We start from the raw sequence: 16,583 nt of genomic DNA, 5'->3' as shown, positions 1-16,583 counted from the left end.
TGAACCACCACCCCACCCCACCCCCGACCCCGCTTAATGAACCCTGCTCATGTGTGTGCCTTTGAATCCCCAGGTCTCCAGGCTTTGGGTTGTCACTGGTTGCCGAGACCACCAATGGCACCTTCCTCAGTGCTGAACTGGCCTCCAACCCCCAGGGCCAGGGCGCGGCGGTGCTTCCGGAGGACCTCGGCAGGAACTGTGCCAAGCTGCTGCTCGAGGAGATCTATAGGGTATGTCCTCAGCCTCTGCAGGTCTGGGAGCGAAGCCATCAGGAAGTGGTTCATTGTCTCTCACTTTTATTCCTTAGCAACTTTCTTCCCTTCCAAGGGCTTAAGCCAAGGAGTTAATTTGTTCCTACCCATTTGGAGATTTAGCATTAATTACTTGAGTGGATTAGGTAAGCTAGTCCTTGAGCAGAGAGATCCAGCCACACTGGTTTGGGAAATAGGGCAGGTAAATTTAATGGGGAGAGGAAGGAACTAGACAGTCATACGAGAGAGAGGGTAAAAAAATGAAGCTGGTTTGGCGGTGATTGGCCTGTTGAAGAGCACACACTGCCCTGACCAGCAGAGGTACCATCTCTCAGCTCCCCAAGGCCCTACCGTAGGGGAGTGGAGTCTCACTGTTTCCAGATTTTTCAAGAGAAGCCAGAAATCTGGATTTGTATGTGACAGTTCAGGTAGAAAAGCATATTGCTAGGCTAGGTTTTGCAGTGTGCTCTGGAGCAGCGAACAATATCTGGGGAAGGCAGTCCTGCATTGGCACACGGTAGAGGCTTGGAAAGATCCGAAAGCAGCAAGAGACAGGACTTCACCACTTGCCATTTTGTTTCTGCAGCTCTGCTGTGGGAAACGGCTCAGACCTGCCTAGACCAGCCTGTCCTTTTCAGTAGCCAGGGTCTTCTCTCTGTCGGTCCGTGCAAGCAGTGTGCATGTGCACACGCACACACTTACTGTGTCCTAAAGGCAGTTGACTGGCCTAAAAGAAGCAAGGAAGATGGGCACCTGGGTGGCTCAGTGGGTTAAGCCGCTGCCTTCAGCTCAGGTCATGATCTCAAGCTCCGGGGATCAAGTCCTGCATCGGGCTCTCTGCTCAGCAGGGAACCTGCTTCCCTCTCTCTCTCTCTATCTCTCTCTCTCTTTGGTTGCCTCTCTGTCTACTTGTGATCTCCCTCTGTCAAATAAATAAATAAAATCTTAAAAAAAAGAAGCAAGGAAGAAATTGGAAGGGAAGTAAGAATGATGGCTGGAGAAAATAAGAGGAAGCTTCCTGAAAATACTCTCTAAGGTCCATAAGCTTGGGGAGGTGAGCGTCACGGATGCAGCTCCAAGGTTTCTGTTATTCTGCACTGTCTTCTGCTTTGGTTCCACATCTGGAAGCTGAAACTTTCCCCTTGGCATGCAGAATCCAGTTTAGGCTTTGTGGGATGTTCACTTCTCTGCCGTGTAGACATGGCCCCAAGTTCTCGAACTGAGTACCGGTGAGAGCTGTCCTCTGGATGGTTTGCTACTGGATGGTGTATGGTATTTGTCTTTTCTGTTTAGCTCAAGAGCCTTTCATCTCCACATTTGTCTGTGTGTGTATTCTGGGTTACTAGACCGTTCTATGGGTCCTTCCTAGAGTCCCCCAGGGAAGTTTTGCCCTGGTGAAAGCAACAAAAGTCACATGGGAGCCCAGTGAAATAAACCAGTAAGGTGGGTACAGTGGTGATTTTATTTTTTTTTTCATTTACTTCCTTTTGCCACTGTCATTGATCACTGTGGTAGGGTGATGGCTGGGTCATGGGATCCCTGTACAGGCCGTACTGGGGAAGATAGCTTATAAACAGTCTACTCGCCTGATCCAAGTCAGCATTCTTGAAAATATAGGATTGGTCACAAGGTGGAACAAGTAAGAATGAACTGTTTTCAAGTTGCTTAGGATTTGCAGGTCCTAAGTGGCTTTATTTCATGTCCCTCTCATTAAGATGAAGACAGAGAACCTGTAGGTGTGTCTTCCTTGGAGTGCCTCAGCCCCTCTACTCCCCGTTCAACGGGGAAGTAGTGAGGAAGGAAACACCGTGTCAGAGGCGTGCACTCAGGTCTGGCCTCAGCTCTTTGGGTGCTCAATCAGCCCGATGGTGCTAAACTCGGTGATTTTTGAAAGACGGGCAGTAACCGGAAGCTGGGAGTAAATGATTAAGAGCTTGTGCTGCCCTTACTCAGTTCAGGAAGTTAGTCATCTAGGTTTGTATGAGGAAACACTGCGTGTTTTACCCGTACCCCTCAGTCCCTGTTGACGTGAGCAGGTGTCCCTTCCTAGGTCCTGTGGTGGCTGGCAGGCCCTCTCCCTCACTGGGGGGGTGCTTCTATCTCTTTCCAGTGGACCTGGGGGCATTGGGAGCATCGCGTCATAGAACAGCCCCTTGGGAGCCCACGGGCATAGCTGGAGTGTGCAAGTTTTGTCTCCCCGTAAAGAGGGGATTAAAAGCCTCTGGGTGAAAGCACAGTCACGACCCATCAGTCCCCAAGAGAGAAAGCATGCAGTCTGCACTAGGTTATTTTATTTTTGTTTACATTCCAGTTAAGTTCTGTTTTATGCTGTTTTCTTGTGCCTGGACCAGCTTTTCTGCCTTTGTTTTTAATCACTAAGAAAACATCCTTTGTATGTCTATGATCTTTAAGTTTTAAAAGGATGAAAATGCTTTATGCTTTTATGAGTAATTATTTTTAAGATTTTATTTATTAGAGAGTGAATGCATGTGCAAGCAGGGGGTACGAGAGGGAGGGGAGGGACAAGCAGACTCCCTGCTGAGCACGGAGCCCAGATGTGGGGCTGGATCTCATGACCCTGAGATCACGACCTGAGCTGAAATCAAGAGTCAGACGCTAAACTGACTGAGCTCCTCAGGCGACCCTGTGAATCATTTTTCCTAGGAGTGCGATGTGACATGGTTTAAATGAGTAATAAAAATCCATCCCTTTGAGGGTGCTGCTTATTTTTTATCGAAGTGTTCATCCTCTTCTCTGATCCCTCATTCCATCAGCGTCTCCTCTGTTACCGAGCCTCCTTGATTCTGCGGCAGGCTCTCTCGAGCTGCCTTTCTCACCCATCTTCTGTTGCCCCATCTGCTGCTCCTTCCTTCCACCCTCCTCTCTAACATCTCTTCTGTTCAGATCTCCCCGAGACACTGATCTCCTCTTTTCACTGATCTCTGTTCAGAGATCTCCGGCTTCTCACTTCCCCAAGATAAAGGCAAAATCTGTGGCCTGGTTAGAAAATGCCTGCATCAGTCTGTCCTTCCCTTCTCCTGACATTTTCTCATCCATCTCCTCCACAGACAGGATGTGGCCAGTTTTCGACGAGCCCTGGCTGCTCCTTGCTGGCCCTGGGTCCTGTGTCCCCCGTCCTCCTGCCCTTCTCTCTGGGGTCCCCTCAGGCCACCATCCCCAGAGTCTCTCCCTCTGGTGCCAGCTGAATGACCACCTGCTCCTGTCGCCTTGGAAGCCCCAGGACCCATATCCCCCAATGACTGTGTAGTGCTGGTTCTTCCTGAATTGTCTCTGGGCCTGCTCCTGTCTCATCTTCGCAGTAAGAGCCAAGCCACTTAGAACAGGGTCTGCACCCTGTGCCTTGGCAGTGCCTCCACTGCTCCCTCTGTGGCAGCCTGTACACAGACTCCAGCAAATCGATGGCACTAAAATACTGGCCCAGCACATACGAGAAAGCAGTGAGGATGCTAGGAAAGCAGCACAGTGATAAGAAGGAGAGATGGAGGAGAACAGTTTCATTTTAGGCGGTTAGGAGAGGAAGGAAGCAAGTTGTGTAAGGCAGGCTTAGTGTTGTTGGGCCTCCTCTTTTCCATGGGTCAGGGTGTCCTTTTTAGATGGAAATATATAAGCTGTAACTCTTCTTAAGATTTGCTAAATGAGATAATATTGTCCTGCAATATCTCCGGGAGTTTGGGAGGAGCAGTGGGTTTTCATAAAGGCTAGCAGTAGCATAAACCCCCTCATTTTCTGACTCCATTGTCACAAATGAAGTCCAACAGCAGAAAAGGGGTACCTGCGCCTGAGCACTGAGTTATTCTCCACCTCGCACATACCCAGAGGACCGAGGCATGGCCACAGAAGCAGCAGTGGGGGGCTACCCGTTGCGTTCACAGTCCGGGAGAGCCGCGCCCGGAAACAGGGTGTCTCACCGTGATGCTTACAAAACACATGGAGACCCGGGGTTGTCTTGCTTTCGCTGTGCACGTTGTTTGAATTGTTTTCCATCAAGTTCTCCCTGGAAGGGTGATGAGAAATAAAAACACTTTGAAGGGCATAAATGCCAATAGCCGTGACGCATGCATCGGCAGAAGCAAAATGGCAGAAACGGTGGAGAAATTCAGGAGCGAAAGAAGAAAGGCAGTCGAAGCAACCGTGTTCTGATATGAAGGAAAAGGGAGGGAAGGTGGGGGACAGTAATACATAAGCAAACAGTACGAATGGAGGGACTGATCGTGGCAGTTCTCCAGTGTTAAAGCACACGGGGAGAGAGATGAGAAGCTCCTGGAACAGGCCAGCAGTCTCTGAGTGTAACAGAATGTGTGCGTTGGTGAGACCCCTGGATGATGGTCCATTCACGCCAGATCAGCTTCAGGACCGGTCACATAGAGAGGCAGCACTCATGTAGCCCTGGGTAGCGAACTGTACGTTGCCTAGAGCTGATTACGTGTTTCTGCTTGTATGTCTGTCCTGCCACTGCTTTCCTTACAAAGACAGCGTCTCATTTTTCACTGGATACATCTCAGTAAACGCATGGGCTCCGTGATTACCGGTGTTTTTATTAAGCTGTTCCTTTCATGCCCTAACGTTAGTTGGTTCTAAGGGTTACTCTTAAAGGACCAGCCCTCTGTTTTATTACCGCTTGAACTCTGTAGTCTGTGTTTCTGTGGTTCTGATGCTCTGAGCTGTGCGGTTATTTCCTTCCCTCTGTTTCGTTGGATTTTCCATTTTCTGGTTAGTACAACGATTAATCTTTAAAGTGTTTGTGTTTACAGGGTGGATGTGTGGACTCTACCAATCAGAGCCTAGCTCTGTTGCTCATGACCCTTGGACAGCAGGATGTTTCCAAAGTCCTCCTCGGACCGCTGTCTCCCTACACGTGAGTGGTTCCCCTCAGCCTCACCGTGCTGTCTGGTTTAAACTTCCAGGTGCTCAGAATGACCCAGGTGTTGGGCCTCACGCAGCTTGTCTCTGTGAACACCTGCTTGTACTGATGGTTAGAGAGCCGGAGGCTGTCCCCCTAAACCTGGTGTTTAGCAAGGATTTTGCTTCGATTCTTTCTTGTAGCTTCACCATTCCCGTCTGTCATTGTCATTCTCATGTCATCCGTTACGTGACAAATACTGGGCAGTTCTCCTGTGTGAGCTTTAGGTTTTGTTTCCATTTTGGAGGTAAACTCCTGGTTCTGTTATAGGTTGGATTTTGTTGTTAGTTTTTTAAATCCTCCTTTTCCTTCCCTGTGACAAAGAGGACTGTCTTTTTGTCCAAGATGATAGGGTGTAAGCTGGCTGGAAAGATGAAGGAGGAGGCAAAGTTCATAGTCCTGCTGCTGGACTAGCGGGGAAATTAGAGAGGTGAGTTTGAGGCCAGGCTGTTGTCCGAAGTAGACCGCTGAGGCATGAGAGCAAGCATTCACTGAAAAGAGCAGCTCAGACCTAGTGATAAACAAGACTTAAATGATACACAGCCAAGTAGAAGAAGCATTTCCCATTGATAGCAACAGCCTTTGAGCACTGACCTCTGTGTGTATGTGAGTGCGTGTGTATCTACCTAACACCCTTATGTGGTCATCTGTGGGCTGGGTGGGCCTTGTGTGGGCAGAGATTTTCAGGTAGATCTGAGACTGAACTGTCCTTTTTCGGTTATCATGGTACCGATGCTGTCTATCTGAAAGGTACAGTACTGTGATAACTGAAGAATGGTGGTGCCATCACCTTGGGAGAGGGGCGTGCCCCGCCACGGCTGGGGAGATCAGGGGACTGGGGGAGAGTCTGATGGAGGTTTTTTTTTTTTTTTTTTTAGATTGGTGGTGGGAGATTGTTTTGGAACAGGAACTGGAAGAGAGTTCATTCTGTTAACAGAGGGGGAGGGCTGATAAGCAGGAGAGTGGTGAGGACCACACTGTCTCCTGATAGCTCTTGTAAAGTATTTCATAGCACAGGAGACCGGAAATTGAGTAAATGGCACTCTGGCACCAGGAGTCAATACTGCTAAGATAGACTTTGTAACTCGGGCAGTTAGAGAGGGGGGTCAAGGCTGGGAACACAGCACCCTGAGTGCAGAGACTGGCTTCCTGTGGAGAGTTTGCGGGCTGTGGCCGATAGTCTGGGCCCGCCGCGGCCCCTTTAGCTGGTTAGTGGCTCTCATGGCGGCGGCTTCCCAGCCTCTGCTCTGGGGCCTCCAAGGGCCTGATTGCTCGCACAGCATGAGGCTGTGTCTAGAAACGTGTGGTCGTGGGGCATGGGGTTTGGCAGAACATTATGTGAAAAATGGAATGTATATTTTTATTTTTCCTTGACAGTTTTTTTTTCTTTTTTGCTTTTGGAGATTTTTTTTTTTTCCCCAGTTTGGCTCCAACGCCTTTATAACCTTTTCAAGTCAGCCATCCCTGTGGAGAGGTCAAGATGTAACTGAACATTTTTAAAATTTTCTGTGTCTTTGACTCCCTCCGCACCAAATATTAATCACAGTGTCCTATCTTCCAGAGACCTTGCCTAAATTATATCTCTTGGGAAAACAAGGTGGTCTGCTCTGACTGGAGCTTTAGAAGAGTAGGACGCATTGCAAAATTATGTGTTTTGAGGCTTGGGGCTGGGCTTTACAGGACATTTATCTTCTGGATTACCTGCCTCCCAGGCTTCGTGTAAGGGAGGGGATAGCCTACCTTCTTTTTGGTAAACTAGCACAAGGGTGGGGGCAAGGGACTTTATTTTTGAAGCTGGATCTGATTGGGACCCTCTTTGCTTTGTCATCATAGAAGGCTCCAGTGGCCCAAAGTGATGAAGAGGCAAAGGTGGGAAGAAGTATGTCATTGAGGGACCTGGTAAGCGAAGTTGACATAGGATTTGTGAACAATTAAGGGTGAAAAGGGACAGAATCCATAATCAAGATGATCATACTTGGGGGGAGTAGTTTATTGTAATCAGATTCAGGAGCTTTTGAGATCAAACTGTCACACTCACTTTAATGAGCTGTTAAAGTCATAAAAATTTGTTTTCTGAAACCTGATTTCTGACAAAAACCAGAACCTTCGTTTAAAGAAGTGTATTCTGGCACTTGGCACATTTTGAGTTTTATAAATAGCTTTTCCAATATCTGTTTACAGGGCACTGGGATTAAGGATTTTTTTTTTTTTCCCCATGCAGTGTTGCTTTCAAATCCTTCTGGAAAATAAGGGTCTCTATGTTCTTCCCTTCTTTTCCTCCTCTCTCTGTTTTATTTCAGGAGATTGCTGTTGGTGGTTTTCTGTGTTACTTGAGAAAGTAAGTCTATCTGTGTGAAGTTCTTCAGGAAGGTCAGAGAGATTTTTTTTTCAGTAGAATAAAATAGTATTAAATGGCATGCTAGTATGTATAATCTATTTTTGTTGAATTTATTGAGTTTTAGATTGTTAGAGTTGGTGAAAGTAGCTCTGCCTTCCCCTCAAAAAGCTTAACTTCAGAGTTCAGGGAAGGATTTACACTTTATTTAAAGGCAGGGTGAACAAGAAGAGTAAATACTAATGAGCATCTTAATTAGCACTTGGGGAAATTGTTCACGGCTAGAGGCTGCGGTCCCAGAGCGTGCTGCATTCTACTTTTGTGTAGGCATCGAATCCTCTGGATTTCAGGTGCGGCTCTGCCCCAGAGCTCGGGACACAGTGTGGACCAGGCAATGGGCACCCTGAACTTCTGTCTCTTCAGTAGAGACGGTGATGGTCCTGAAGTCATGGGTTTGTGGAGATAACAGGGAGGCTCGAAAGAGGTCGAGCACTCAGCCCTCCCAGCCGTGCAGTGGCGCTCACGGAGCTCAGTTGATGCCAGGAGCCGAGGTTTGTGCCTGGGCGTCCCCTCGGCCTGGGAAGTCCAGCCTCCTGGTAAGGTCACTGTGGACAGCAGGAGGCCTGGGGAACTTGTTTCGGGTGTTCTCGGACCTGAAGTCACTGTGAATTGTCTGCTCAGCTCTCTCTAAATCTGTATTCATTGTGACAAGCCGCCTGCAGTTATGTTACTAAACACACTGCACTTTTTTTGGTTTTTTTTTTTTGGTGATGCCTAAGAATTCTGCAGGCTCGGTGTATTTAATGAACACTTACGGTGTGTACTGTTGTCCGGATGTCTAGGTGCTTTAAAAATACGAACTCATGTAGTTTTCATGTTGACCCTGTGAGGGTGATAAAGGCAGGAAGGAGCTCATGCTCCCATTTTCCCGGCGAGGGGGCTTGAGGCTGGAGAGGTCAGGTCCTGTGCCCTGGGGACTAGATCAGCCAGTGGAGTTCTGACCCAGGCAGGCTCATCCAGAGTCCCTGCTTCCCTGGCGCACTGTGCTCTTGTGTAAGAGTGGGATTCCGTCCACATTGCTGGGCCCCAGGCACCTTCCTGCTGCCTTTGTCAGAGCCCTTGCTTCTAATTCTGCTGTAAAATGATCTCCTTCTATCTTTAGTTAGAAGTCTAAAATAAACCATGCCACTTTGTTTTTCCCCCCTCACTTTAATTAATGACCTTTTTCCTCTGCTTGTGAAGTGCTGGGGAGAGAGAGCCCGGTGTCCTTGTTCACTGGCTGATCGGGGCCGTTGGCTCCCCCAGTCCGCAGCACAGCTGCGGGAGACCAAATGAGGGAGCCCCCGGCGGTTTGGGCTCATTTGCTTAGCTGCTCTCTGCAGGCTAGTGCGGCCTGCTCCACCTTACCTCGGGGGAGTGCAGGAAGTCCTGCAAAGCCCCGTCCCTTCTCTTATGCACTTTGTACCCCAGAATGTATTTGGCATGGGGGAAAAGCCAGGGATATCCTTATTTTTCAGATGAAAAGAGTGAAGTAGTTAAATTCAGTTGTAAAGGTGGCAGGAAGCAGAGAGTCGGGCTGGGGGAGATGTGAGGTGGCCAGGTTTGGCGGAGAACTTGCTGTGAACATTCGTTCTTGGAATAGAGGTCAACAGGTTTTGGGAAAGCCACTGTTGGGCAGAAAAAGCACCACCTGTGTATATTTTTAAAAGCTGGTCTGTCATGGGGCGCCTGGGTGGCTCAGTGGGTTGGGCCGCTGCCTTCGGCTCAGGTCATGATCTCAGCGTCCTGGGATCGAGCCCCCTTCGGGCTCTCTGCTCAGCAGAAAGCCTGCTTCCCTTCCTCTCTCTTTGCCTGCCTCTCTGCCTACTTGTGATCTCTGTCAAATAAATTAAAAAAAAAAAAACAAATCTCTAATTCCAGTTCTACTTAACCTGTTCCAGCTTCTATACCTCATGGTCCTAAATGTCTGTGATTTGGAATTCTATCAAAAAAAAAAAGAAAAAAAAAAAAGCTGGTCTGTCATGACTGTGGGGTCCCATTGAACAGATTCTCTTCCTACCCCTGAAAATTTCCCCTCAACTTCCAGAGCAACACCTTAGGCCTGAGAAGAAGGTAACCCTAATTTCTAAGTGACTTGGTGACGCAGGAGGCAGGACTCTCGGTCAGGTTTTGTGTCTGTGGAGCTGCCACACAGAGGCCTCTCTCGTGATCCTGGCACCCCCGCTGTGTCAGACTTCAGAAGGGCGACCTGGTGAGGGGGGCTGGTGTCTAAGGGGTGGGGTGGGCCACGTGGCAAGTCGCAGGCAGTTGGGGTTCAACGGGCAGGTGTCCATGAGCCCAGTGGACTTCACCTGTTGACCAACAGTGGTAATGGGAAACCACCCGTTGAAAATACACAGGAAAAATGATCTCTCTGCACCAGTAGTCTCTGAAACATATTTGTCAGATGGACTAAAGGCTTTCATAGGAAAGTATTTTGCTACAAAAGTATTATTGTTTTTGGTTTTGTTTTTTCCTGAAAATAAATCCTCACTTTTTCCTGAGCAACAACCAAAAAGCTCACTGTACAGTTGTCTAAGTCAGGAGTTCAAATCCTTCATACAGGAGTTGTGTAGAGAGAATTCCAGTTGTCTAAAACGGTGGGTCTGCAGAGCCGCCCAGTACACCCTGCAGGTGGTCCCAGTGCCCCACCCAGCGGCAGAGCTGCCGTCAGCGGGCCACAGCCCCTCTTCTGTGTGGCCCTGTGCTTGTGTGCAAGAGGTGTGATTCTGCCGGGTGGTGCTGGGGAGAGAGGGAAGGGGGGGCATCCTGCCCCGGGAGGCACAGCCGCAGCCGCACAGCTATGCGTGGTGAAGGGCGCAGGTCCATGCGGGCGTGACTTACTGAATTCCCGCAGGAGATGGTTAGGATTTAACACCATCTGGTTATTTCTCGGCTTCTGGAGAAGCGGCTTCTGGGGAAGCCATTCTGAAGCCTCCCCGCGGCCCCTTCATGCAGGCCTCCTCAGACAGGCAGAGGGGCTGGCGGAACATCTTGTAGGATGTGGACCCGACTTTGCTTTTGCTACAAACACCTGAGGCTGCAAATATGTGGGCCTGTGTTTCCCCTGCGCCAGCTCAGGGGCGCGCGGAGGCCCCTCGGGGCTTCTGCCAGCTGCCGAGGGCATCTGGGTTTTCCAGCACAGTCCAGCGATTCACCACACCACAGGCTGGGGAGGCGGCGGGAGCAGAGCGCGCCCTGGTTCGGTGCGAGGGCTCAGGCGGCGACCGAACAGGCCGTGCGCTCCTCGGAACACAGACAAGTGGTGAGGTGCCTGCCGCCGCCTGCCTTGCTGCCTGCAGATGTCGAGTGTTTATCTGTGGGTTCGATGTGTTTGTTTTCTCTTCTGGGACAGGGTTGGGGACGTGGTGCGCCTGGGACGGAGAGCAAGAAACTGGCCATTTCAGTTGGTGAGGAGGGCGGGGAAGCCCGCAGGGGAGAAACGGGCTTCCCTTCAAGCTGAGAGCGAGGACGCCACTTGTCAAAGGCAGCGGTGGCTCCCGAGCCCCCTTCCAGGCCTCACGCAGCTGGTAGGGCGCGGGCCGGGGCATGAGCTTTCGCTGCAGACGCAGGCTGTGTCCTGGGGGCGCTTTACCAGAGGCTCAGAGGGCAGTGGCAACACAGCTCTGCAGAAGCATTAATTAGACACCACGAGCCGAGCCAGGCGTACCGTGGAAACCAGAGAGCCTGCTGGCCGAGGAGGCTTTCGGTAGGAGAGTTGCCAAACGGGAGGTTACTTTAAAGATGGGGGTGAAGAAACCATGAGAGACTATGGACTCTGAAAAACGATCTGGGAATTTTGAAGGGGTGGGGGGTGGGAGGTTGGGGCACCAGGTGGTGGGTATTGTGGAGGGCACAGATTGCATGGAGCACTGGGTGTGGTGCAAAAATAATGAATACTGTTATGCTGAAAAAATAAAAAAAATTAAAAAAAAAAAAAAAAAAAAAAAAAAAAAAAAAAAAGATGGGGGTGAAGAGAGAGCAGACAAGCAAGGGACTTCTGGGCCAGTGTGCCCCATGCACCAGAACTGCTTCCCAGCGCAGTTAACTGTTTCTTCTCTTTGTCCCTGAGGTGCCGGTCATGTCGGCCAGACTGGCTGAGGAGTTGTCCCACCCCCTTTCCTTCTTTGTAGACTGAAGGACAGACAGACAGGAGGGGTGCGAAATTCACCACAGTAGGCTTTGTGCTCACTTGGATATATACTGTGTGAGGCTGTTAGCCAGGCCTAGTACTAGGCCAGTACTTTTGGAATTTCACGAATATTGTATTTTTTTTTGAACAGCTGTATTTTTTTTAAATGCTTCTTTTTTTTTTTAAGATTTTATTTATTTATTTGAGATAGAGAATGAGTGAGAGAGAGAGAGAACATGGGGGTGAGGGTCAGAGGGAGAAGCAGACTCCCTGCTGAGCAGGGAGCTCGATGCGGGACTCGATCCTGGGATTCCAGGATCATGACCTGAACCAAAGGCTGTCGCTTAACCAACTGAGCCACCCAGGTGCCCCTTGAACAGCTATATTGAGATATAATTCACCTACCACACAGTTTACCCATTTAAAGTATATATACTTTAAATATACAGTTTATATATATATAAACTGTATAGTTCAGGGGTGCCTAGATGGCTCAGTCAGTTAAGCGTCTAACTCATGGTTTTAGCTCAGGTCGTGATCTCAGGGTCATGAGATTGAGCCCCACATCGGGCTCCCCGCTTAGCGGGGAGTCTGCTCGAGATTGTCTTCCTCTGTCCCTCTCCCACAGATGCATGCGCGTGTCCGTGTGTGCTCTCTCTCTAAAACAAATAAGTAAATCCTAAAAAAAATAAAGTGTACAATTCACTGATTTTCTGTATACTCCCAAAGTTGTGTAACCATAACCACAGTTTCAGAACAGCCCTAATTTTAGAACGTGTTTACCACCGCAGAAAGAAACTCTTTGCCCATTCACGGTTGTTCCCCATCTTTCCTGCTCCCCCCAAGCCCTGGGCAACCACTAATCTGCTTTCTGCCTCTGTTGTTTGCCTGTTCTGGCCATTTCATACAATATGTGGTCTTTCGTGACTGGCTTCTTTGAGCACGATGTTTTCAGAGTTCATCCGTGCTGTGGTGTGTGTCCGTACTGTGCTCCTTTTCTTTTCTTTCTTTTTTTTTTTTTAAAGATTTTATTTATTTATTTGACAGAGAGAGAGAGAGAGAAATCACAAGTAGGCAGAGAGGAAGGCAGAGAGAGGGGGAAGCAGGCTCATCCCAGGACCCTGAGACCATGACCTGAGCTGAAGGCAGAGGCTTAACCCACTGAGCCACCCAGGCGCCCCTCCTTTTCAAGGCCAAATAATACTCCATTGTAGAGACACCCCGCCTCTTGTTCATCCATTCATCAGTTGACGGGCATTTGGGTTATTCCAACTTTTTTGGCTGTTACGAATAATACTATCACCAGCATTCGTGTCCAGCTCTTGTGTGGGTGTGTTCCACTTCTCTGTGGTTGTACCTGCAAGGGTAATCACTGAATCATGTGGGATGTCCTTACTGAAGACTTAACTGCCGGACGGTTGTCCACAGGGCCATGCCGGATTAACATTCCAGCCAGCAGTGCCGAGGTGACTGACTGCTTCACATCCTCACCCAGACACGGGAGGGCTCTCTGTTCAATTGTGGCCATCCTGTGGGGTGTGAAATGGGATCTTCTAGTCGTTTTGATTTTCATTTCCCTAAAATGACTAACAATGTTGAGCGTCTTTTCATGTGCTTATTAGCTTATGTGCTTATTATTTGTATGTCTTTGGAGAAATATCTATTCAGATCCTTTGCCCATCTTGGATTATTTGGGGTTTTTTATTACTCAGTTGTAAGATTTCTTTATATTCTCAATACCAGACCCTTATCAGATACATGATTTGCAAATACTATTTTTTTCCATCCTGGGAATTGTCTTTTTACTTTCTTGATAATGTCCTCGAATGCACAAAAGATTTTAATTTTGAAAGGGATGCCTGGGTGGCTCAGTCATTAAGCGTTTGCCTTCAGCTCAGGTCATGGTCCCAGGGAGCTAGGATGGAGCCCCGCATCAGGCTGTCTGCTCTGCTGGAAGCCTGCTTCTCCCTCTCCCACTCCCCTAGCTTGCATTCCCTCTCTCACTGTGTCTCTCTCTGTCAAATAAATAAATACAATCTTAAAAAATAAGATTTTAACTTTGATGAAGTGCAATTTATGTTTTTACTTTTATCACTCTGCTTCTGATGATGTATGTAAGAAACCAGTGTCCAGCCCAAGATCATGAGGATTTTCTCCTGTGTTTTCTTCTGTGAGGTTCATGTGTTAGCTGTTAAATTGAGGCCCTTAATCCATCTTGAGTTAATTTTTGTGTATGATGTGAGGAAGGGGCCCAGCTTCATCTTTCTGCACGTGGGGTTGTCCCAGTAGCATTTGTTGAAAAGACTATTATTTCACCTTTGAATTACTTTGTACCCCTTTTGAAAATCAGTTCACCATAAATGTATGGGTTTATTTCTTGACTCTCAACTCTTTCCCATTGGTCTTTATGTCTAGAATCAGTATTTTGAAAGCTGCTCTGGTAATTCCATGTGTAGGCAGGGTTAGAACCACCTGGCTAGGGTCGGGAGTTTGGACGGTTCAGTTGGGAGGCTGTAGGACACATGGTTGCTGGATACTTCATCACTGAGATGCAGACCATGTCTTCATACTAAACCGGTGTCCCCAAACTTGCCTGATTAAGAATCACCAGGGAGGGGCACCTGGGTGGCTCTGTCAGTGAAGCGTCTGCCTTCAGCTCAGGTCATGACCTGGGATCCTGGGATGGAACCCCGCATCAGGCTACCTGCTCGGTGGGAAGCCTACTTCTCCCTCTGTCACTCTCCCTGGTTTTGTTCACTTTCTCTTTCTCAGTCAAATAAATAAATAAAATCTTAAAAAAAAAAATCACCAAGGTCCTTGTTAAGAATAGATTTCTGGTCCTTGTGCATTAGGGAGACAGGGCCTGTACAGGGTGTGGAAGGGCTGACTTTGAGTTGGCCTGTGCTTCCAGGCTCTACTATGTGGGCCCTTGCTCCCTACCAGTTGTTAGTTGCATAGAACCTTCGGGAACTTGTGTGTTTAATGAACTCTCCAGGTGAGTCTTATGGTCAAGGCCAGCTGGGAAGATGCTGCATCTGCTAGGGCAGACCAGTAGAAGCCTGCTTACCTGTCCCATGGCCTTTCCATGGAATTGCTGTTCCTAAGGTACTGTTGAGATGAAGCCATCATTCTGTCTTAAAGGAGATGACGAGAAACAGCCCTATGAAACTCCGTGTCACATTTACTGTGAGCTCCTCCCTGGCCACCTAGTTTAATGTGGCCGGCCGTATACACACAAACATGTTGTACCCACATTTCTTCCCACCCCCTTGCCTTGTTTCCTTTCTTTAAATTTCCACAGTTAAAGAGTATTTAACTTGTCTACCCCACTACATTGACAACGCCCTGAGAGAAGGGATTTTTTTGTTGACTGCAACATCCCTAACACCAAGCACTGTTCTTGGTACAACGTACACACTCAGGAAATGTGTGTGGAGTGGATGGAAGGGTTGTATTGAAGTTGAGGAGTGAAGAGAGATACTGTCAGTTTTGGCCTCTGCTTGGTTGTCCGGCGTGATGCTGTGAGTCACGGGAGTGCATGTGTATCTCTCCGCATGTTAGTCTCAAAGACTAACGCTGTATTTATGTCCGCTCGACTGGAATGGGGCCAGATGACTTATGTGTCCTGTACTAACCTCGGACCTTTAAAAATCTAATTTATCTTACATTGTTTGCATCTCCATAGGCTGTCCAAATCCACTTTGGAAAATGGCGGGCTGTGAATAAATACTATTTAATGAGCTTTGATTGAGACGTTCTTAATTTTAGATATTCTTGATCTGTGAAAAGTAAAGGCTTGGGTTCTAGATGCGGGAAGGAGAACTTTTTTTTGAAAATGGAATTCCGTTTTCACCCCTCCCTCATTTTTTGTTTTTGTTTTTTGTTTGTTTTTTCCTTTTTAGGATAGAATTTTTGCGGCATTTGAAGAGCTTTTTCCAGATTATGTTTAAAATTGAAACCAAGCCATGTGGTGAAGAGCTCAAGGGTGGGGATAAAGTGCTGATGACCTGTGTTGGCATCGGTTTCTCCAACCTTAGCAAGACCCTCAAGTGATACTCTCACCAGATAAGGCCCCAATGCCTACAAGCAAAGCAGAAACTGCCACGGACACCCAACAGGACCAAGTCCAAATTCATCCAGGACAGGTTATGCTCTTACATTAAGGATTTCTTAACTTTCCATTAAAAAAAAAAATCAGAATATTCGAAGAAAAGACATCTCTGTATCATGTGGCTTCTAGCTGTTTTTGCGGTGGCACTGACATTCCTCAGGAGGCCCAGTCATGCCGAGTACACCCTTGGCTCACCTGATGACAAGTATGCTTTCAGGACACAGTTGTGCCGCTAGAACAACCTCCCAGCTGCATCCCTGGGCTTCCGGCACGTGGAGCCTGTCACCGTTCTTCCTGCGAGGGCTGATGCGCTGAGCTTTGGTTTCTGTGTAGGGATCACTGAGATAACACAGGGCAACGTGCACTGCTCGCCCGTGTCAGGATCGGTCTGTGAAGCTCACTGGTGCACCTCGTCTTCTGAATGGACTCACATCTTGGAGGCAGGTGTTGCCCCCTGTCTGGCTCATCGTATGTGTGTGTGGGGCGAGGTGTGCCTGGGGAGGGCAGGGGTCCATTAAAGTTATTGGATATTTTCTCTATCTAAGGTGTGCGGTACATTTTCTTATTTTATCTTCATGGTAGCTCTGCAATATGGATTTTATTAAATTCTTAAGAAAATCCATGGAGGGTATTTTATCCCTTTGAAGTTTATAATGTAAAGATAGTATATGTACTGATTTAAAGTGCTGCATGTAATAGTGTCAGAGTCTGGAACTGGACCCGACTTGCAAGCTCCTAAGTCAGATGGTTACTGCCCCATGGATGCTAGCGGAAGACCTGCGGATCTTAGGTCC

At 48.2% G+C, this 16,583-nt stretch overlaps 1 protein-coding gene across 3 annotated transcripts in view; it reads left to right on the top strand.

Moving 5' to 3' along the window:
* RCL1 (RNA terminal phosphate cyclase like 1) overlaps positions 1–16,328 on the top strand; it is a 66,235-nt gene extending 49,907 nt beyond the window's left edge. For 2 of the 3 annotated variants that reach the window (XM_047700915.1, XM_047700917.1), the window contains exons 7-9: positions 74–230; positions 5,024–5,127; positions 15,581–16,328. In XM_047700915.1, coding sequence (XP_047556871.1) covers positions 74–230; positions 5,024–5,127; positions 15,581–15,731 — 412 coding nt within the window. In that variant the 3' untranslated portion in view covers positions 15,732–16,328. Of the gene's footprint in view, positions 1–73; positions 231–5,023; positions 5,128–7,005; positions 7,072–7,472; positions 7,511–15,580 lie in introns of all 3 variants that reach the window. The other variant, XM_047700916.1, reaches the window with a different exon arrangement.
* Positions 16,329–16,583: the final 255 nt, after the last annotated feature.

This window comes from Lutra lutra, chromosome 13 (assembly GCF_902655055.1).
Source record: "Lutra lutra chromosome 13, mLutLut1.2, whole genome shotgun sequence".
Lineage (NCBI taxonomy): Eukaryota > Metazoa > Chordata > Mammalia > Carnivora > Mustelidae > Lutra > Lutra lutra.
The sequence above is the reverse complement of the archived record's forward strand: the minus strand, read 5'-3'. Positions and strand labels throughout refer to the sequence as shown.